Genomic DNA, 21,628 nt, shown 5'->3' with positions numbered 1-21,628 from the left:
CTGACAAGCCACTGAAAGTTACCAGTGTGCATATAATACTTAGTGATATTTAAAAAATGCAAATAGGGAAAATGTGCTGCTATATGGAGAGATGGGAATCATCCCTCAAATCACCAAGCTCAAACTCCACACCTCCAACATCACCCCATAGTACTTGTCAAAGACAAGGAGGTTAGACTGGGAAAGAACAAAGAGCCACCAGCCCCGACAGCCAGCCTAGAAGCTCAGTCTAATTCCCAGTAGGATGGGACATGGACAAAGGTTACCTGAGCATACGACGCCTGCATCTTCTCCGTGATTACAGTTATGGGCTCCCCAAGGCCTTGCTGCACACTCAGAGAGGGCTGCTTCTCTACCGGAGCATTTCACATCATCCAACCAGATACGGCCAAAACCTTGCCCAAAATAAGCTGAACCTGGGGCGGACATGGCCGTCCCACAGCCCAGCTGCTGGCACACCACTGCAGCATCGCTCAAGTCCCAGCTGTCATCACAGATCGTCCCCCACTGCTGGCTATGAAACACCTCAACTCTCCCGGCACAATGAGTGGGGCCATTCACCAGCCGGAGCGGAGGCACTTCTGGAGTACCTGTACAAAAAGCAACCGAAAAGGATAAATGCATACAAATACACTGCACCTGAACCCTACTGACACTTTGTAGGGGACAAGTGCCAAGCGGGTTGTCCCATGCATGAAAAATGGATGGAGGACATTTTGGGTGTCCATTCAGGGTTGTCCAAAGGTCTGTGTGCCTCTGCACTGCCTGAAGACTGGCAGAAATGCCCCAGTGAGGACTGGGAGTGATATTTCAGGCTCCCAGCCAGTAAGACATACTAAAGCACCCCTTCCAAGCAGGCATGTTTCAGATGGCTTGTTTGAATCGCTGCCAACGCTACAGTGGCATAGGACCCTGTGCCTGCTCTGTAGAAATAGCAGTCTGCTGGGCTGAGATCTGAAATAAAAATCTAATGTTATGAGACCACACCTGGAGTACTACGTCCGGCTCTGGAACCCCCAACATAGGAAAGATGAATCTGTTGGAGTGAGGACAGAGGAGGGCCACGAAGATGATCAGAGGGCTGGAGTACCTCTGCTATGAGAATACAGGCTGAGAGAGTTGGGGTTGTTCAGCCTGGAGAAGAGAAGGCTCCGGGGAGACCTTATTGTGGTCTTCCAGTACCTAAAGGAGCTACAGGATAGCTGAGGAGGGTTTTTTTGCAAGGGCATGTAGTGATAGGATGAGGGGGAATGGCTTCAAACTGGAAGAGGGGAGATTTAGATTAGATATTAAGAAGAAAATTTTCACTTTGAGGGTGGTGAGGTACTGGAACAGGTTGCCCAGAGAAGCTCTGGCTGCCCCATCCCTGGAGATGTTCAAGGCCAGGCTGGATGGGGCTTGGAGCAACCTGGTCTAGTGGAAGGTGTCCCTGCCCAGGGCAGGGGGTTGGAACTGGATGATCTTCAAGGTCCCTTCCAACCTAAACCGTTCTATGATCCTACGATCTACAGACGAACTCTGTGCAAAGGAAGCAATTCAGGACCCTCCAATTAAGTGTCTTTTCCCATTTGAGATGTGTTGGGGCATCACTGCCATCTTCCAGCTGTCCTGTTGGAAGGGTGTGGGTCTCATATCTCCAAAGTCATATCAACCAGCCCCATGTAGATGTCTGCATACTGTTCGATGTCTTATATAGCATTAGGTACCTATGTCCAGGAACATGATGCATGCTCAAATAAACTGGGTCACATGTGGGAAGCTTTGTAATGTCTGTCAGTGAACAGACTGTCCAATGCCCATATTCCTGAAACTTTTTTTTGGGCTTACACGTTTTACTCCACTTACTGCAATATTCACCATGTGTGTTCTGGATAATTTGGTAGGGGAAAGCAGATTATGGTAATGTATATTAATAGACAAATAATCTTCCTTGAAAGTTCTCATGGCTGGTAAAGCCAGCTGAACTGGACAATAAATGGTGTTAAAAAGCATCAGCCAACCCTTTCCTGCACTGAAGCAGAGTGCCAAATAAAATTAATCAAAAACGGAGATTAAAATTAAGTTTTCAACAAAGAGTCTGTCCTGTCTGTAGCTGAGAACCTTGCACTGGGTGACAGCATTTCAACCAGCTCAGCTGCAGGTGTGTACTTTGCTATGTTCATGGTAGGGGAGATGATTCCTCTTCAAAGAGCATTGAGTTCTCCTGAGGTTTCCCACAGCTTTTCATGGAAGGAAGGAGGACCTCCGGGAAAGCTCCGCTAGCTTCTCACTCTGACATCCCAGCAACATAGAAGAGAATGGCTAAAAATTGAGAAAACAGGACACCTGATTTTAAAGAAAATATTAGGATTGTTTAGGATTGCTCTGAAAGACTATGAGACTAGGTTTTTTGAGCACAGATGAAGGTGTTCTGGTCTGACCACACAGCTGACCTCACTTTGAGCAGGAGACTGGTGTAGAGACCTTCTGTGGTCCCTTCAACCTGAATTATCTTATGAGCCTCCCAATTGCTTTTACAAAGCAAAAGGTTTCTTCAGGACTGCAGATTGCAAGAGACACTGGAGAGAAAACTGAAAAAGCTCTTAGATACAAGTGCTATAAAGACACATTCAGTGGTGTCAGGTTTCTAAAGTTCTTGATGAATCCTGACATTTTATTGCTTCTCATGGTACAGTGAAACAGACTTCCAAATCAGCCAGAGACGAAGACTCGCTGACAACACTGGTTAGGCTTACATGTAAAAGTGTAGTCTTGAAGGTGACTCTGTCTATATGACACCACAAGCCTGTACCTCAGTAGGAATGGGATATTTCTGGGGTCTGTCCTGCCCTGGAAAAGTCTTGGAGCCTTCAGGAGCTGAGGTATGCTATAGAAACCTTGAAAGAGCTATCAGACTGAGGCTTGCCGATGGTAACCCCATAATTCTGGATCAGCTTCCAGTGGTCACTGCTGACCATGGTCAGGGCCATGAGCATTGCATAAATTACACAAGAATGGGTTTATGATTAACAGCAGACACTAGGAGCAGCATGAGCTCAGAGAAGACCTCCCACCGAGGGTGAAAATCTTTCCTTCTTGTTTCCCAAAACCAGTGGGACTGAGACACAGAGAGGGGTTACCTGAGCACACCACACCAGCATCTTCTCCATGCTTGCAGTTATGGGACCCCCAAGACTGCGCCCTACACTCAGAGAGGGCAGCTTCATTCCCGGAGCAATTCACATCGTCCAGCCAGATGGGGTCAGGGCCTTGCCCAAAAGGAGCTGAACCAGGAGCTGACAGTGCTGCCCCACAGCCCAGCTGCCTGCACACGACGCTTGCATCAGCTGTATCCCAGCCGTCATCACACACGGTTCCCCACTGCTGGTCATGAAACACCTCGACTCTCCCAGCGCAACGATTCGGACCGTTCACAAGCCGGACGGGAGCTGGTTCCACAATACCTGGACCAAAACACAATGGCAAAATGTTTGAGGAGCTTTGCATGACTTGAATCTCTGTGTAGAGGGCAAAACCCCCTCCTTGCAGGGGTCTTGTGCCAAAAATGTTGTGGATGTTGATCAGCAGAACATGTGCGCTTTGCTACCCAGAGGAGCCAATTTGTACCTGCAGCAGATTACTATTGGAAAGAGCTTCAGGGAGCTGAACTCTTGGCTCAGAGTCCCAGGGTAAGCTGCAGATGCCACCGGTGCCATCACTGACTACACAACACTTCCATTTTCTGCAGAGGTCAAGGAGGGCCAGAGCAGCCTGTCCCCCTGATTTCTCCCCAAATCACCTTCCCAGGAATATTCCCTAGCCACTGTGGCACAGGTCTCTCTGTCACAATGCTCTGCCTCTGATTTAGAGTGGAGAGTGCTCTTTACCTCGTTACTCAACACAACCTTCCTGTGCATCACCCACTGATGACACCTGGGTCTGCCTTCTCCTCACTTGGCCCGTACTGCAGATGGAATTTTAGCTACCTAAATATAAGTGTCCATTTCGGAAGCAAATTTATTCTGCCTGGTGTCCTGTTGCTGCTCCAGAGGAGCACCGGATCCTCTCTCATATTCCCCAGCACTGTGCAGGTATCTTGGATTCTCTAAGAAATCTAAAATAATACTGAATTCACCCCTTCTGTACCTCATCTAAAAGCAACATCACGGTAAAATGTGTCCCACAGGACCACAGACAAATCCTCCTCAAACACAGCCCCCATTGCACCCCACATTTCATGGCATAACAGTACCTGAGCAGACCACACCAGCATCTTCTCTGTGGTTACAGTTGTGGTCTCCCCAAGACCGTGCCCGGCAATCAGAGAGGGCCGTTTCAGCCCCTGCACAGTTCACATCATCCAGCCAAATTTGTCCGGTTCCTTGTCCAAACCGAGCAGAACCGGGGGCTGAGACCACTGTCCCACAGCCCAGCTGCCTGCACACAACTTGAGCGTCTGCTAAATCCCAGCTGTCATCGCAGACTGTCCCCCACTGCTGCTCATGATACACCTCGACTCTCCCAGAGCAGAAATTCAAACCGTCCACTAGTCGGATCGGGGCTGGTTCTGGAACACCTGAACCAAAAAAGTAAGACCAGGTAAGTTTTATGCTGGCAATCAGGTTCTTGCTGGCCACATCAGCTAAAGCCGCGTGGACCCATTGGTTTAGCACAACCTACAGGGACAAGCAGCATGGAGAAAGTTCACTGTTGTTTTCCTTCCTCTTGCCCAAAAGTCAAAGAAAGGTGCTGTCCAAAACCGAGAACTTCTTTGCCCTTCTATATTTGACTAGAAAGATACCCGTGCCCAGACAGAAAGTGCAGGTAACTTTACTGACCAAGGGAAAGGACTTTAGCAGGGAAGGCTTCTTTAGGAGAGCAGTGGGAAAACTGGAGTATGATTCATCTCAGCTAGACTTGGAGCCCTTAAGAATAAACTTCCAGGGGCTGATGGGCTTTTCTGTGCATTGGTATCTGTTGCCATCTGAGACTCCCAGGGAATCCCAGACAACCCAATGGAATTAGCAGACTTGATGTCTCAAAGGACATTGGTGCCCTTCTGGATCTTCAGTTGGTGGGTGGGATATAGTGGGACATTTCAGGTGACATTAGACACCTATGTTTAGGCAGCTGAACCTCACTTTTACAACTCTGCCGTGGACCCTCAGTATTCTTTATAGTCAATGGAGGGAAATGAGCCCTGCTGGGTTGCAACTTCTTTAATCTGCTTTGGGCATCTGCATCAGGACAGGCCAAATCCTGTTGTAGACCGCGCTGACTCAGTCCTCACGGGCAGCAAAGGGGCAGCAGGGTCTTTAATCCAAACACAGGCGTCTGTGCTTAGTCAGTGAATCCACGAGGTGTTTTCAAGTCGTGGGCAGGTAACCAGAGGAGAGCAGTTTATCTCCTGCCAAGGGCAAGGCAAAACTTCACCACCTCTGGTAGGTAAAATAATCACATAGAGGATGAAGAAAAATGAATTAAGCAACAAGTCTTCTCAAAGGGATTTAAGGGATATAAAGGATAGAGAGTGACACTCTACCATGTCAGGCTGTTCTGAGAAAGACATGGACATGTATAAACGGGAGTGATGACTACAATTTATGCAAACCAAGCCTTCAGAGCTACTCAGCACTGGCAAAGCCTCAGCTGGCAGCCTAAAAGAAATAAGCCCAACAGTGTGGGAGAAATCAGAAAGGAATGACAGGAATGAGGACAAGCTGAAAAATGTGTCTCAAGAGGGAAATGGGAAGAAGCTGAGGAAACAGAAAAGGGATGTAACAGTCTTAGCAGAAGGTAGACGCAAAGAATGAATGGTAGTAATGTGCACTGCAATGAGACAAGAGGCTGTACAATAAATTCCAGGCAATGATAGTGAGCTCAGGGTTTCCTTCTAGTGGCAACGAAGTGCAGTGCTGCAACATTTTGAGGAAATTTATCTCAGCTGCGGAGGTTTCAGAGAAGACACAGGAAAAACACTGGTGAAAAAAGGTCTTATAAGATGGTTTCTAGCAAGTGAGGGAGGAGGAGAGGTAGATTAAGTGGGTTTCTGCAAGATTTTTTCATGTTCATGTCTGCAAGTGGAAAGAGAGTGAAAAATGGGGAGTGTATCTTGATTTTTCAAGTGTGATAAGTTCATTGGAGTTGTCATTGGCAGCAGTAAAAGAGTCCGAGTGACCCTATACCCTCTGTAACAGGGTGAATCACACCAGTCCTGCAATGCCACCAGGTTTACTGGTAACTCACGTGGGAAAGAGTTCCAAATTCAGATTTTTCTGCACAGCCAGCAGCAGGCTGGACTGCAGCAGCACAGTGTTATGATCAGTTTTTGAATGGGAAGGAAAGGGGAACACAGATAATTTACCCACATCCCTGTTTGAAGCACTTTCTCTGTACTGCACTGTGGTTTTATCATCATAAGATGGGAAGAGGGTGCCCTATGGCATTTCAAACATCCCTCCACATACCCCAAAAGTCAAGCAGCTGATGACACAGGTGAGACTTACCCAAGCACACGACACCAGCATCTTGTCTGTGACTACAGTTATGGTCTCCCCATAGAGTGGTTTCGCATTTGGAGAGGGCAGTTTCAGTCCCTGTGCAGTTCACATCATCCAGCCAGATAGGGCCAGATCCTTCCCCAAAATAGGCAGAGACTGGAGTGGATAGTGCTCTCCCACAGCCCAGCTGTTGGCAAACAACTTCAGCATCACTTATATCCCAGCTGTCATCACATACTGTTCCCCACTGCTGGCCATAAAAAACTTCAACTCTCCCACTGCAACGATTTGGTCCATTCATTAACCGCAATGGAGCTATTCTTGGTATATCTGAAGAAAAAAACAAGGGCAGGAATATACATTAAATTGTGATGTGAAAGATTAAAAATAAGATAAAATGTATGTGAGCCTAATGACATCGAGGATGCATTTATCGAGTTACATAATGATGGTATATCTTCCCCAGTTCTTGCATTCAGAGACAAGTGGACAACAGACAGAGCACTGTGTTCTGCAGAATCTGTTAGAAATCCAAGCCAAGCATAGTGCACGGCTTCTGTTTACAGAAACAGGTACACACATGTCAAAAAAAGAGAGGAATTTTTAACAGGTCTTCACTATGATGAAAGAGAGCTCATAATGCAGATTCAGGACACTTCAAGTCAGAACCTGCTGCTGAGGTGGTACATGAATGGAAACAGAAAACCTTCCCCGTCATAGAGACGGACACAGAGAGGGGTTACCTGAGCACACCACACCAGCATCTTCTCCATGCTTGCAGTTATGGGACCCCCAAGACTGCGCCCTACACTCAGAGAGGGCAGCTTCATTCCCGGAGCAATTCACATCGTCCAGCCAGATGGGGTCAGGGCCTTGCCCAAAAGGAGCTGAACCAGGAGCTGACAGTGCTGCCCCACAGCCCAGCTGCCTGCACACGACGCTTGCATCAGCTGTATCCCAGCCGTCATCACACACGGTTCCCCACTGCTGGTCATGAAACACCTCGACTCTCCCAGTGCAACGATTCGGACCGTTCACAAGCCGGACGGGAGCTGGTTCCACAATACCTGGACCAAAACACAATGGCAAAATGTTTGAGGAGGCTTTGCATGACTTGAATCTCTGTGTAGAGGGCAAAAACCCCTCCTTGCAGGGGTCTGGAAGCCAATGGGGCTTGGGTCCATGATGTATAAAGTGGCACTAGATGCCTATGGCCTCACAGCTTGATCCCACATCCTTGGCTGGAACTTTTACAAAAGACCAATCACCTGTAGAATGATCATAGTGAGTACCCAGGTTACTTTCCTAACAGCAGAACACCAAAATGGGGAGTGAAAAACGCGCTGGTGGAAACAGGACATTTGAGAGTGCTGAGTCCCTACTCATGAGCCTCTATAAGCATGGCCATCAGGACTGGCCAGCAAAGTCGCCAGCACCCTAGTTCCCATGAGCAGTCCAGGGCCACTGGGACCCTTCCTACAAATGCAGGCCGTCCCTAGCACCCCACATTTCATGACATGGATTAGTGGTACCTGAGCACTCCACACCAGCATCCTCTCCATGGTTACAGTTGTGGTCTCCCCAAGGCTTGGCCCGGCACTCAGTGAGGATGGTTTCAGCCCCTGCACAGTTCACATCATCCAGCCAAATTTGTCCAGTTCCTTGTCCAAACTGAGCAGAGCTGGAGACTGAGACCGCTGTCCCACAGCCCAGCTGCCTGCACACAACTTGAGCATCTGTTAAGTCCCAGCTGTCGTCGCAGACCGTCCCCCACTTCTGCTCATGAAACACCTCTACCCTCCCAGAGCAGTTGCTTGAACCGTTCACCAACCGGACTGGAAGCAGCTCAGCAAATCCTGTGTTGAGAAATAATGAAGACCTCAATTTCTGTTGTATTTTGGTCTGTGCTGACAGCACTGTGCTGCTCTCTCCTAGACTGCATCAGTCTGGCGTAAACTTTCCTCTTTTTTTTTTCACATCAGCTCAGCAGACCCTTGCAGTAATTTCAGTCTCTTAGAGTGGTGGTCTCCAGCTGACCTCTCTTATTGACTATTCTCTACTAAAATTAGCCAGCTCTGTTTGAACCTTTATCTCATCAGATGACAGTTATGCCTGCATCCTGTTATTGTGGTGGACCATACTAGGAGGAGTACCACAGGGCTGGCCAGCTGAACCAGGAAGGGGCAGGGACTGGTGGACTAACACTGGTCCAGGAGCACCAAGGTGCCTTATGGTCTAGGCTGTGTTAAGGAGTCTTAATATCTGGGATCAGAATTTTGGTAAAGCAGAAAGAGTTGACTGACAACTGCTAATATCCGATGTTAAAGTTTTCTAGCTCTGGTGTTGGTGAACATCAGGTATTTGGTGCTGGGGACTGTGAGACAGGCCAGACAAATCTCATTGGAGGTGCCTATTTCCTTCACAGATGTGAAGTGAACCTACTTTTGAAGCATTCTGTGTCACTTTTCTTCGGAAAATCTGTCTGTGCTGAAGACAGATCCTTCAGGATCTGCCTGAAAGGCTCACCCACAAACAGCTTCCCCCATGACAAGCCATGAGTGATGGGTACCTGTACAAACCACACCAGCATCTTCTCTGTGCCCACAGTTATGGCTTCCCCAAGGAGTGGCTCTGCACTGGGAGAGGGCAGCTTCTGTCCCTGCGCAGCTGACATCATCAAGCCAAATGGGGCCAGAGCCTTGCCCAAAGTAAGCCCCATGTGTAGCCAACAAAGCCTTCCCGCAGCCCAGCTGCCTGCACACCACTTCTGCCTCAGCCAAGTCCCAGTTGTCATCACACACAGTTCCCCAGCGCTGGCCATAAAACACCTCGAGTCTCCCAGAGCAGTGGGTCAATCCATCCACTAATCGAAGCGGGGCAGGTTCTGCAAAGCCTACAGGGAAAAAAAAAAAAAAGAAAAAAAAATAATTCAGGAAGGTATCTGGTGTAGAGTTTAGTGTATCTGTCTTCCACCTGGGAAAGATTGTAGCATCTCTCAGTTTTGCATGGGAAAACATTGCATGCAGAGGCAACACAAGCACTTCCTCCACCATCATGAGCTGCTCAGCAATGGATTTTACAAATTAAAATATACTTGGCATGGCAGAGGACAATACCCGGTATTGTTCAAATATTGATGTCTGGTGCTTTTAGGATGGTCTAGCATCTGTCTGCCATTACAAGGGGTTTCAGGTCTGTGTGTCTTGCTGCCAGCCCTTTATAGATGTCCCATGTCCCTTAGCATGCACCAGAAGGTGCTAGATACCTAGAGGTGCCAGAATCACTCTCATACTATCGATCTGTATCTGCCTCTCAGCCTCATGTTAATGCTGTTTTTGCCCACAAGTCAAAGAACAAAATGTGGATTTCTCAATATAGTAAGACCTTACAGACTTTATAAAACTCTGTACGTGATTACAGAGGAAAGACACTAATTAGCACCTTATTACAGGAAAGACAGGGGGAAACCAACTCTTCTCCTTCCAGTGTTGCCCAAGCAATCAGCATATTCATAATAACTGGTCCACCAGCAAATGCCTAATGGTCGTCCAGCTGTGGCATTTGCTGCCTCTTGCTTGACCAGACAGCTGGAGAACTGGGAAGGAGTGGGTGGCTCTGGGAATCATGAAGGGAGACCTGGAGGTGCAGCCTTGGGGCTCCAATTATATGGGAGGACCTGATAGTAATACATTGGGAGGGACAATGTGGACCATGGGAAGAACCTTGGTAAATGCAAGAGTTTTTTGGGAACTTCAGAAGGAAGTATGTCTACTGACATGAGGATGAGGTGGGGGCGCTGCCAAAGACACTGCTCTCTGCAGTGAGAGAGGATGCTCTACCAAGGCACACCCTGGCCATGTGCATGGGGAGACCTACAAATCACAGAATCAGAGAATCACATAACAGTCAGGGTTGGAAGGGACCTCTGCGGATCATCCAGTCCAACCCCCCTGCCATAGCAGGGGCACCTACAGCAGGTTGCACAGGACGGCGTCCAGGTGGGTTTGGAATGTCTCCAGAGTGGGAGACTCCACCACCTCTCTGGGCAGCCTGTGCCACTGCTCTGCCACCCTCAAAGTCCAGAAGTCCCCCCTCATGTTAAGATGGAACTTCCTATGTTCAAGTTTGTGCCCATTCCCTCTTGTCCTGTTGCTGGGCACAGCTGAAAAAAGACTGTTCCCACCCCCCTAGCACCCTCCCTTTAAGTATTGATAAGCATTGATAAGATCCCCCCTCAGTCTTCTCTTCTCCAGACTAAAAAGCCCCAGTTCCCTCAGCCTTTCCTCATAAGAAAGATGCTCCAGTCCCGTAATCATCTTTGTAGCCCTTTGCTGGACCCTCTCCAGCAGTTCCCTGTCCTTCTTGAACCAGGGAGCCCAGAACTGGACACAAACAACTCCTGGACACAAATAATTCCTGCAGCACCACTGTCTTTTACCAGTGATTCATATGGTGGTGGATTTTAATTAAGAGGCAAGAGAACTCTATGGCTGAACAGTATGAATCACTTCTAATCTTACAGTCCTCTTGGATGTTGGGCTCAGCATCGCTCCAAAGGAAACAGGGCCTCCTACAGCACCTCCAGCATCTCTCCACCCCTCAAAACCCACCCGTGTCATGCAGAGCGGAATTTACCTGAGCACACAACACCAGCATCTTCTCCATGCACACAGTTATGGCTTCCCCAAGGTTTTGCACTGCATTCGGAGAGGGCAGCTTCGGTTCCTTTGCAGGTCACGTCATCAAGCCAAATGGGGTCAGGCCCTCTCCCAAAGTAAGCTGAGGAAGGAGCAGATAAAGCGGTCCCGCAGCCCAGCTGCCGGCATACAACTTCAGCATCAAATATATCCCAGTTGTCATCACAGACAGTTCCCCATTGCTGGCCATAAAACACCTCCACTCTCCCAGCACAGCGACTTGAACCATTCACTAATTGCAGCTTAACTGCTTTTTTAATTTCTGCATTAAAAAAAAAAAAAAAAAGAAAAAAAAAAAACAACAGGATCAGGGAATGCACATGGAAAGATTGCCTACAGATCAAAGGCAAGGAAATATCTTCACTAGCACTGCCCAGCACTTGATAAGCTGAAGGCTGAGGAGCATCATGTTCTGTACCTTCCTCTGTGGTTTCAGAGCTCAGAATTAGAGAGATAAATAGCATAGACTGTGAATCCCTTATGAAAAAGGACTGTGCAATTACCACTGTGATGTTACTCCAGAGGCGGGGACTCACTACAGATCAAGACACCCACATGTCTTATAGACCTGTTGGTGCCTTTCATGTGAGATGGATGTTGAAACTCTAGTTAGTCAATGACATCTGTGGAGCTGTTCAGCTGGCCAAATATTGGCATTGGATCCAATTGCCCAAATAAGTGTTCAGCAGCATTTGAGGTGCCACAGGTATTCCCCTTTAGAGTCTACCTTAGTGCCAGTATCTCACCTGCCAGGTTGCGTCAGATGCCCCAGGGCACCTATAATTCCGCTTGGCAACACTGTGTAGGGAACTGACTCCACCCTAGATTTCCATTGCTTGCAACAAGAAGACACCCAGTCCCAATGGTGACACCTGTATTCAGATATATATATGTCTGCATCTTAATATGGCCCTCAATCCCATTCCAGGTACAACTACGGGAAACTAACTTTGGAAATTTGGTTTGTTGTTCAGTGCTGAGTGGAGCAGCGTTTGGGACATACTGACCTGAAAGAGGGGAATGGGCAGCCTGTCAACATCCCAATCCCCTTTCCACCTCCGGGGGTCCATCATCTGCTTGATTAAGATTTACTCCCCAGTTAACCACAATGTAGAGGGGTAGAGTACACGTTTAAGCCTTCCCCACCCAGTTCTTGGAGCTCAGCATTCATTAGCATCATGCTGTGACATCCAAGTTAGGAGTGGCTCCAACACAAGGGACCCACAATCGAATTTGTCATCCCAGTCCCAGTCTGGAGAATAACCACATTCACCAGGAAAGAGCATTGTCACAAAATACAAATGGAAAGAGGCTGTGTAAACGCTCAACGTCAGCCATGAATGTGCACAGAAAGCATGCGTGTCCAGGTGGACATCTTTCAGTCTCCTTGCCCGTTAACTTCATAGTGATGGCACAAAAAGGCAAGAATAGTGTGGATCAGGGAAAAAAAATCTACAATCTCTGTTCTTCCCCACTAACAGAATGAGCACAAACACCACCCCCACCCCCACACTGTTTGACTGGTAGAACTGAGCTGGATAATGTTGTCCTTGGTAGGGTACAGGTCAGTGCGTGAAGCAGCCATGCCCATCCTGAACCCTAAGGGTAGCACTGATGGAGAAATAAGATTTTGCAAACAAGCTTAAAACCCTCCCTCCACATAGCACAGCCTCCTGGGGTCACACGGGGAGGGATGTAAACGTGAGTTACCTGAGCACACAACTCCTGCATCCTCTCCGTGATTGCAGTTATGTTCTCCCCAGGGTCTGGTCCTGCAGGCAGAAAGGTCAGCTTCTGTACTGGTGCAGTTCATGTCATCCAGCCAGATACGACCAGTTCCTTGACCAAAGTGAGCCGAGCCAGGGGCTGACAGTGCTTCCCCACAGTCCAACTGCCTGCATACGACCGTGGCATCGGACAGATCCCAGTTATCATCACACACGGTTCCCCACTGGCGTTTCCAAAGTACCTCGAGCCTCCCTGCGCAGCGGCTGGGGCCGCTCACAAGTCTGATGGGAGCTGAGTTGGCAACACCTGAATCCCAAAACAAGCCAAGGCGGAAAATGGGCATGAGCCAGGTTTTGGCTGATAGTGGAGAACATAACATCTTGCTCTTGCAGGAATAATGTCATTTTGGGTCTGTCTGGGGAAGGACAGCTGAAATGCTCACCACTTTTTTTTTTTGTTTTCCAGCAGGAACACTATAAGAAAAGCTTGCTGGCTAATTAGTGGTGTAAATTTCTTGCACAGATGGTGTTAGGACCTCTGACACATCTCTGCATCTCTATAAGCAGCTGCAAGATCTTAGTCATCTAGGGCAGTTCTGATAATGGGATTCTTACTAAGATGTCCCTCCCAGACACATGCTGGATGTTCAAAACCTTGGCCGTGAACCAATCATTTCCAGCCATGGAACAGTCCCAGCATGCCCTCTGACATGGTGTGTGAGAGCTACACATCACAGAAACCCTAGACTGTACCCTGCACACAGCCAGGAAGATGAGAGGAAAACCTTACATTATGGTTCTTAGGAAGATGTAGGTCCCAGAGTAACCACCTCTACACAGCCTGAGCTGCTGGAACTCTATGGGTCTCAGATCATCACTCCCCACCCTCATTGTGCAGCTCCCCGCTCCATGCACAAGACTGTGAATGTTCCTCCTGAGGTCTGCCACTCTCCCTGTGTTCTGCAAGTTATAGAAGGAAGCTTTCAGATCACTTCTCTGGGTACAAATTAGGATATCCACCTGCTTGTCCAAAACACTCGTCAGAACTTTGCCAAGCAGAGCTTGCTCGCTTGGTGCCATGTGGAGCAGTTTGTTCACCTAAATGAAGGTTTCTAGCGCCATTTGTGGACCTGCACTCTCCAGAGCAGTAGTTGGAGTCCAGGATTGAGAAAACAGGGCAACTCAAATGGTTCTAGGCACCTACATTAAGGCAACTCCCTAGAGTCCATAGGGTAGGGTTCACCTCCCAGCTGCTGACAGTTGCAGTGCTGTCCATGCTAAACATCAAGACTCCCATACAATGCAGAAAAGAAGGTATTTCCAATCAACATACATCCATAAGGGAGGAAGTCCCTTAAGGTAGAGATAGAGCAGGGCCTCTTTCTCTTTATGTGTGTAAGGAAAATCTAGGCTACTGTTGGGATCTAAGCCTGGCAGAAGATGCTGAAGATCCCTCCTTATTCAGAAAGGCCCTGTCAGATGCTTAAACTGTGTCTAGATCTTTGGTCCTGCTATGGTCCTGCTCCCCACGGCCTTTGTACACTTATATCAGAGGCTTTAGAGCAAAGGTTGCCACCTAAGGCTTGCTAGGTCCAATCTTCTATGCTGTTGGAAAGCATGGATATTTTTCTAACAAACTTTAAATTCCCAAATCATCATCACATAAGAAGGACATGGACCTGCTGGACCGCATCCAGAGGAGAGCCACGAGGATGATCCGAGGGCTGGAGCACGTCTCCTGTGAGGAGAGGCTGAAAGAGTTGGGGCTGTTCAGCCTGGAGAAGAGAAGGCTCCAGGGACATCTTATTGCGGCCTTCCAGTCCCTAAAGGGGGCCTACAGGAGAGCTGAGGAAGGACTTCTTACTAGGATATGTAGCAATAGGATGAGGGGAATGGCTTTAAACTAGAAGAGGGCAGGTTTAGATTAAACATTAGGAAGAAGTTTTTCACTTTAAGGGTGGTAAGTCACTGGAACAGGTTGCCCGGAGAGATTGTTGAGGCCCCATCCCTGGAGGTGTTCAAGGCCAGGCTGGACGTGGCCTTGGGCAACCTGGTCTGGTGGGAGGTGTCCCTGCCTATGGCAGGGGGGTTGGAACTGGATGATCTTCAAAGTCTTTTCCAACCTAAACCATTCTATGATTCTATGATTCTATCCTTGATCATTTGCAGATCTGGCACAAGATTTACTTCATCTTAGCCCCTATAAAACAGCTTCAACTTGTACCAGGTTTTGTTAAAAAACAACATCATTGTATTACGATTATCCTTATCCAATTCTTTTACTACTTTTTCATTTAAATTATTGGATTATGCTGCTTTGCAGGATATAAATTCAGCTGCTTTAGGCACTGACTCTGACAAGGGAGGCAACGGAGTTCTGCTGTGCTTATTCACTCTTAGGTCCTGGCTCTAACACAGACTGTGACTCCAGGGTGGAGGAAAAAACAGGACTCCATTCTGGATTACACAGATCAATCAAAGGAAGCTCTGTCTCTATGCCGGCATTTGTTTGTTCCCAGGGTTTGTCTCTGTATGTTTGCATTGTTAATGCTTCTAAATCCCTAGGTGACCGTCAGAAGCCAAATGATCATCTCTACTACTGTCTTCTCTTGTCTCAGAAATGTCAAGCCCTTTTCCAGTGCCAGGAGTTAAAACACAAGCTTCCTGGATCTTCAGTCCTTTATTCCAGCCACGAAACCCATTTCCTTGCCAATGCTGGAGATATGAGATGAGTCAATCCATCACGAGTCCCATTTATCAGACCGTATCTAGAACCCCATTCTCCAGGAGTAAAGGAGAAAACTTACCCCAAAGACATGCCAAGAGGAAGAGTACAGTTTCCATCCTGGTTTCAGCAGAGGCAGCCAGGCTCCCAATACGGGCACCCCTGGATGGGAGAAGATGTTCTGGTGGTCCCATGGTAGCAGCAGAGACTTTATACAATCCAGCTCCTGCAGGCCTGATTGACAGGGTAGAGCAGGAAGATTGTCCCTGTAGGAGAGACAGCCAGTGGATGGCTGGGGAGGCAGGAGAGAAGACAGTAAGGACCAAGACAGGAGGTAGGTGACAAATATTCCTTACCCTGACTCCTCCCCTAAGTTGGCCTCTCCCCCTTCACCCTCCAGTGCTGGCCCCATTCCTCCTGTTCCTTGCATCTCCCTATGCTAATTCCCTCCTCCCATGCTCTTCTGTTCATCAACATATTAAGGGAAAATAACCCCTGCTAGAAAGCACTGAATCTGTTCTCCTCTGTTGTTGTTTTGGCAAAAAGCCAGCTGTTTCTGGCACCTCTAAACCTGCCGTTCTCCTGGCACGACTAGCTCGTTAACAGCCAATGCCCTAGAAAGACTTCTTGAAGGCTGGAATGATCTCTGTGTCTGCCTGTTCCTCTGACTCTTAAATGCTGTCTAGCAACAGTGAGCATATGGAAAAGAAGAAAACACTTTATTTTACTGGGAGGGTGGTCAAACAAAGGAACGGGCTGTTCACTGTTGCTGTAGAGTCTACATCCTTGGAGGTATCAAAAACCTGGCTTGATATTGTCCTTTACAACCTGCTTGAGCAGGGGGCCCTACTAGGTGAGGAAGAAGACGTCCCTTCCCACCCCAGCGACTGTGTGGATTAACTCCCGCCTGAACTGAGGGACAGTGAAACACAGTCGCCATAGAGCGGTGGTGGGGAAGTGTCTCTTAGGAACTGGCTGGGGCCACATTCATGAAGTGACTGTAAACCACTTGCAATAGTGAGAACTTCAGGATCAAAGAGTGTAATGTGAGATGTTGTCCCAGGACAGGGACACAGCATGTGCAAGGAAGAGGCTGAAGTAGGGAGCAGAAGGTAAACAAAGCCTCTAGAGAGATAGGGCTTGCAAGGAGTCTGCTTAATATCAGCTTGGATAAATAACCCTGGTGAACCTATGTTTCTGGTCTTTAATACTGGTGATTAAATAATGTCTTTTTTAGAAAAACTTTAATTTAGCCTGCAGTTTGTCAATTTTCAGGACTAAGTCTTCCCTTAGAGAAGTGTTTTGCACTGGTGCACTCCTGAGGAAAAGCAGACTTTCCAAGACTTACAGCGCCAAACTCACAGTCACCAGTTCACATTCAGCCTGATGAAGATGCTTTTGATGTCATGGACCAGTTGTTTTCATGGACAGAGATTATGGGTGAATTTTTGGACATCTGTGATTGGCCATGACTCTAGAAGATGTCCAAGGTGGACATTTGGAAGCATGAGGAACAATATGAGGTGCAGAGGACATGTCTGATCAACTTGTTATCTATTGTGCTCCTTAAAAGAAGCTTTATTCGTGTCATCTTTACTGATGACCTTCAAGTGTTCCCAAGCTGCTATTTCATCATCCTTTGCTTTCCCTTCTTCAGAAGAAACAAACCCAACTCTTTTGACTTCTCCTTATTGATCATGTGTGCTAGGTCCCTGGCCATCTTGTTAGCTCTGACCTTTAAGCCAAACCGTGGCACAGACCAAGACTGAACGCAGAAACCCTTTGGATGATATCAGATATTCAGGTGGTTCAATTTATTTGGTCTTTCCTATTTTTTTTACCCCTCTCTACATTATGGGGCTATGGAAGACTCCTAGAAGGAAGAGGAAGCACATTTTGAGTCATATTTGCACAGGAAAAGTGGGAAGAAGTGGATCTTACTCAGTCACATGCCATGAAGAAAATTAAACAGATGAGCTGGAGACTGGAAAGAAAGGCTTGGAATGGAGCAGGCTGGAAGAGGGACAGAGACCATCAGCCAAGAGAAGAGATCTCCTGAGATATTGGAACAACAATGTACAAATTTTGTCTTCTGTGGATAAAATATCATCAACACCTTCTCTGTCTCTGAAGGGAGCCACTGAGTCCTCTGTGCCCAGATCTTTGCCAGAGGTGCCAATTGGTCCCCCTGCTCTGCTTTAGTATTTCACATTTTCAATCAAGATACGTCTTTCTCAAGTAGCCATTGTTCCTTCAGCTTGTGTTCTGAGCCTGCTATTTACTATTTGCTTCAACTTCAATTGGCTTTGTAGTTCCTTGTTTACCCTTCAGTCCTATTCCTATTGACCTTTAACATAACCTTATATATCTTCTTTGTCCCCACTTACTGGAAACAATAGACCTTTGGCCAAGTAATGGAGCAGCTCTGTATTCTTCTGTTCCTACATCTCCCTCTGCTTTTGAAAGCATCCTGCCTCGGTTTGTTTCCCCTCCCAGTATTTGGAGGAGGGGAGTCTGCTGCATTGCTCTTTCCTAAAGTCTTCTTAGGAGCATGTAACATAATTTGTTCATGTAAAGCTGTGCTGCACCATTGATGTAAATCTGCCACATTAACAGGGTGGGAAGGAAAGGAATGTCGTGCCAGGTGTAGGATGAGCTGCATGTGGCTTGGATGCAAGTGTTTGAATAGGGCGTACAGACGTTTGGAGCACAGCACATGAGTGAAGGCACTTGACTATAGTACACAAGAACAAAGCTGTTCTCTAAAGAAAGAGAAGACGGGAGCTGAGGACAGCCGCCACACAGGCAAACCAATGACCTCACCCACAGAGAACAGTCCCACAGCACTGGAAGAGCAGAGCAGGATAATGGTAGCAATGGGACCTACTAACAGTACAATAACCATCAGGTGAAGACAAGGTAACGAGCAAGGACCAAGGTCAACCTAGGAAGTCCAAGCAAACTCAGCAACAAGGCTGGGAACAGGTACACCTACATCAGACCTCAAGTAAGGATTGAATTTCCAGCACAGATCTTACATGGAGACCCTGGTCAGAAGGTGTAGGTGTAGGAGCCAGGCTCAGGGCAGTTAAGGCCTATGAATGCACTCAGCATCCTGACAACAAAAATGGGGGAAAAAATTGGTTCTGAGGTGGTTTTACCTTGCAGTTTTATATCTCTCTTTTTACCTCTTAGCTCTGACCTGGTGGTCATTGGCAGAATGTGTTGGCCATGAGTGGGTGTGCAATGAAGGTGGCCCAGCCTTCACAGCTAACAGGGCTAGTAGACTTCCTTTAAGTCAGGTCATCTTCTGGCTGTGACATTGCTCAAGACCTCAACATGGACATGCCAACCATGGCACTGCTCACTGTCCCTGGGACAACTTTCCATCTCTGGACAGTGTCTTGCCAAGCCTGGAGCCATCCAGGTGTCTCTGGCTGCCTCTCTCAGGAAATAAGGCTGTCACTAATTACAAGCAGTACGTTGGCAGCTGCATCACTGCAAGGAGCTGGAACTCCCTGCAGGCTCTGTGGAAGCTCAGGGGTACACAAACCACAGAGCCATCTCTTGGCCAAAGTCCACAGAGGTCCTTTCCCTCCTTTGATTCCCCAAAGCCACTTTGTGGGGATAATCATCTAAATCTTGTAGAAGTCTGGTTGTGTGTGACACTTTTGGCTGCGGTCTGCCGGGAGATGCCACCCTGCACTACACCTCTTTCAACACTAGGACAATGCTAGGACAAGGCTAGGACAAGAGGTAGCGGGCACAAACTTGAACATAGGAAGTTCCATCTTAACATGAGGAGGAACTTCTTGGCTGTAAGGGTGGCACAGCACTGGAACAGGCTGTCCAGAGAGGTTGTGGAGTCTCTCACACTGGAGATATTAAAAATGTGCCTGGACACCGTCCTGTGCAACTGCTGTAGGTGCGCCTGCTCTGTCAGGGGGGGTGGACTAGATGATCTCCAGAGGTCCCTTCCAACCCTGACCATTCTGCAATGCTGTGATTCTGTGAAGGCTGTGCTTCTGAATCCCACCACGTCTTGCACAACTGGCCTTACTTCACTGAAACTCATCACCTGGTGTAGGCTCTATCAGACTGCATCAAGAGGGGTGCAATGGGACGCTGTCTTGTCTGCACACCCTTTCCTAAATGCGTGTACAGCACCGCTGGCCCTAGAGCTGACCATGTATGTTGGTCCTGGACATGTCCCATGCATTCAAAGAGCTCCCCTTCCCCTTCTTGGCTTGGAAAGTGGAGTGGATAGTCTGGTAGCACTGTTATATCAGTGGGTGTCTGTGCTTTGCAGGGTGGAGTTGGGTTTGGTCTGGTTTTTTCTTTTTTGGTAGCTTTGTGACTGTAGGAGGCTGTTCTCATCATCTACCTTGTTTTTAAAGTATTCATCATCAAAGTAGAGAACACCTTTTTTCTTGCTTTTACAAAAAATAAAGACACCTACGCACTTGACCTTTGGGGGATTTAGCACTATTGATTTTTATTGTCTGAGCTATCCTATCTGCAATTTTGTTCTTTCATGGAATCTGTAAGGACCTTGTTTGAAAACTGCCATTCCTATAGGTCCATGTTCTCTTCTGCTTGTTCTGGTGGTCAGAGCTCCCTTGCTCCCACCTGAGAGTGCTTTCAAGGCTGTCTGAGATTTCTTCTGCCTCTCCTTTAAACCCCTATAGCTTGACACACTCCTAAGAGGTTGTCCCTCCATACACAGCTATTTGTGGCACAGCACAAGGTGACTGGAGCATTCAAAATCCCTTTTCCACCCCTTCCCATTTAGCTGTCCCTCCTGGCTCCTTGGGAATCCCGACTTTCAGGGCAGGTATTGCTTTTCCTCAGCTTTTCTCTTTTGGATTACTGCTTGTGCCTTTTGCTTCCCAACTTTTCAGCCAAATTTGAGGTGGCTGCTCAGGCTTGGCTTAGCCTGTTTTTTTTTTTTCTTTTTTCTTGCTGAGGCCACCCTGACCTTTCGCTGAAATACTTTTTGTTTGTATAAATTCAGCCTCTTTGTGGCTTTTGCTGATTTAATGCATGGCTTTATGGTCACAGGCTGACAGGGACGTTTGTCAGTGGGACACTATGGCAGGCAGGGCTCAGCCTGCCTGCTCTCACTGGTTCACCCAAGTGCGAGGGCTCTATAAGAAGCTCAGCATCTGCAGCATGGAGACTGGAAATATATCTTTATAAAATCTTTATAATAATATTTCCTAATATAATTAATAATACCTTTTTAATATCTTTATCAACCACCTGGATTAGGGGATTGAGTGCACCCTCAGCAAGTTTGCAGATGACACCAAGTTGGGTGGGAGTCATGATCTGCTTGAGGGTAGGATGACTCTGCAGAGGGATCTGGACAGGCTGGATCAATGGCCAAGGCCAATGGTATGAAGTTCAACAAGGCCAACTGCCAAGTCCTGCACTTGCGTCACAACAATGCTACTGGCTTGGGGCAAAGTAGCTCGAAAGCTGCCCAGCTGAATATGAGCCAGCAGTGTGCCCAGGTGGCCAAGAAGGCCAGTAGCATCCTGGCCTGTATCAGGAATAGTGTGGCCAGCAGGACTAGGGCAGTCATCGTCCCCCTGTACTCAGCATTGATGAGGCTCCACCTTGAATACTGTGTCCAGTTTTGGGCCCTTCACTACAAAGAAAACACTGAGGTTCTGGAGTGTGTTCAGAGAAGGGCAACGAAGCTGGTGAGGGGTCTGGAGCACAAGTCTTATGAGGAGTGGCTGAGGGAACTGGGGTTGTTCATTCTGGAGAAAAGGAGGTTGAGGGGAGACCTTATCGCTCTCTACATCTCCCTGAAAGGAGGTTGTGGAGAGGTGGGGGTCAGTTTCTTCTCCCAAGTAACAGGCGGTAGGACAAGAGGAAATGGCTTGAAGTTGCGCCAGAGAAGGATTATTTTTGATATAAGGAAAAATTTCTTCACGGAAAGTGTTGTCAAGCACTGGAACAGGCTGCCCAGGGAAGTGGTGGAGTCGCCAT

General features: G+C 47.8%; 1 protein-coding gene across 1 annotated transcript in view; it reads right to left on the bottom strand.

Moving 5' to 3' along the window:
* The window catches only part of LOC309682475 (uncharacterized protein), a gene marked incomplete at its 5' end in the record, with an annotated part of 129,641 nt that extends 113,819 nt beyond the window's left edge, over positions 1-15,822 (bottom strand). Inside the window, 10 exons of the mRNA XM_082496565.1 lie at positions 258-590; positions 3,120-3,443; positions 4,232-4,555; positions 6,486-6,809; positions 7,223-7,546; positions 8,012-8,335; positions 9,049-9,372; positions 11,115-11,438; positions 12,887-13,210; positions 15,711-15,822. Coding sequence (XP_082352691.1) covers positions 258-590; positions 3,120-3,443; positions 4,232-4,555; positions 6,486-6,809; positions 7,223-7,546; positions 8,012-8,335; positions 9,049-9,372; positions 11,115-11,438; positions 12,887-13,210; positions 15,711-15,822 — 3,037 coding nt within the window. The remainder of the gene's footprint in view (positions 1-257; positions 591-3,119; positions 3,444-4,231; positions 4,556-6,485; positions 6,810-7,222; positions 7,547-8,011; positions 8,336-9,048; positions 9,373-11,114; positions 11,439-12,886; positions 13,211-15,710) is intronic.
* Positions 15,823-21,628: the final 5,806 nt, after the last annotated feature.

Source organism: Vanellus vanellus, assembly GCF_965231255.1.
Source record: "Vanellus vanellus genome assembly, chromosome: 29".
Taxonomy (NCBI): Eukaryota; Metazoa; Chordata; class Aves; order Charadriiformes; family Charadriidae; genus Vanellus; species Vanellus vanellus.
The sequence above is the reverse complement of the archived record's forward strand: the minus strand, read 5'-3'. Positions and strand labels throughout refer to the sequence as shown.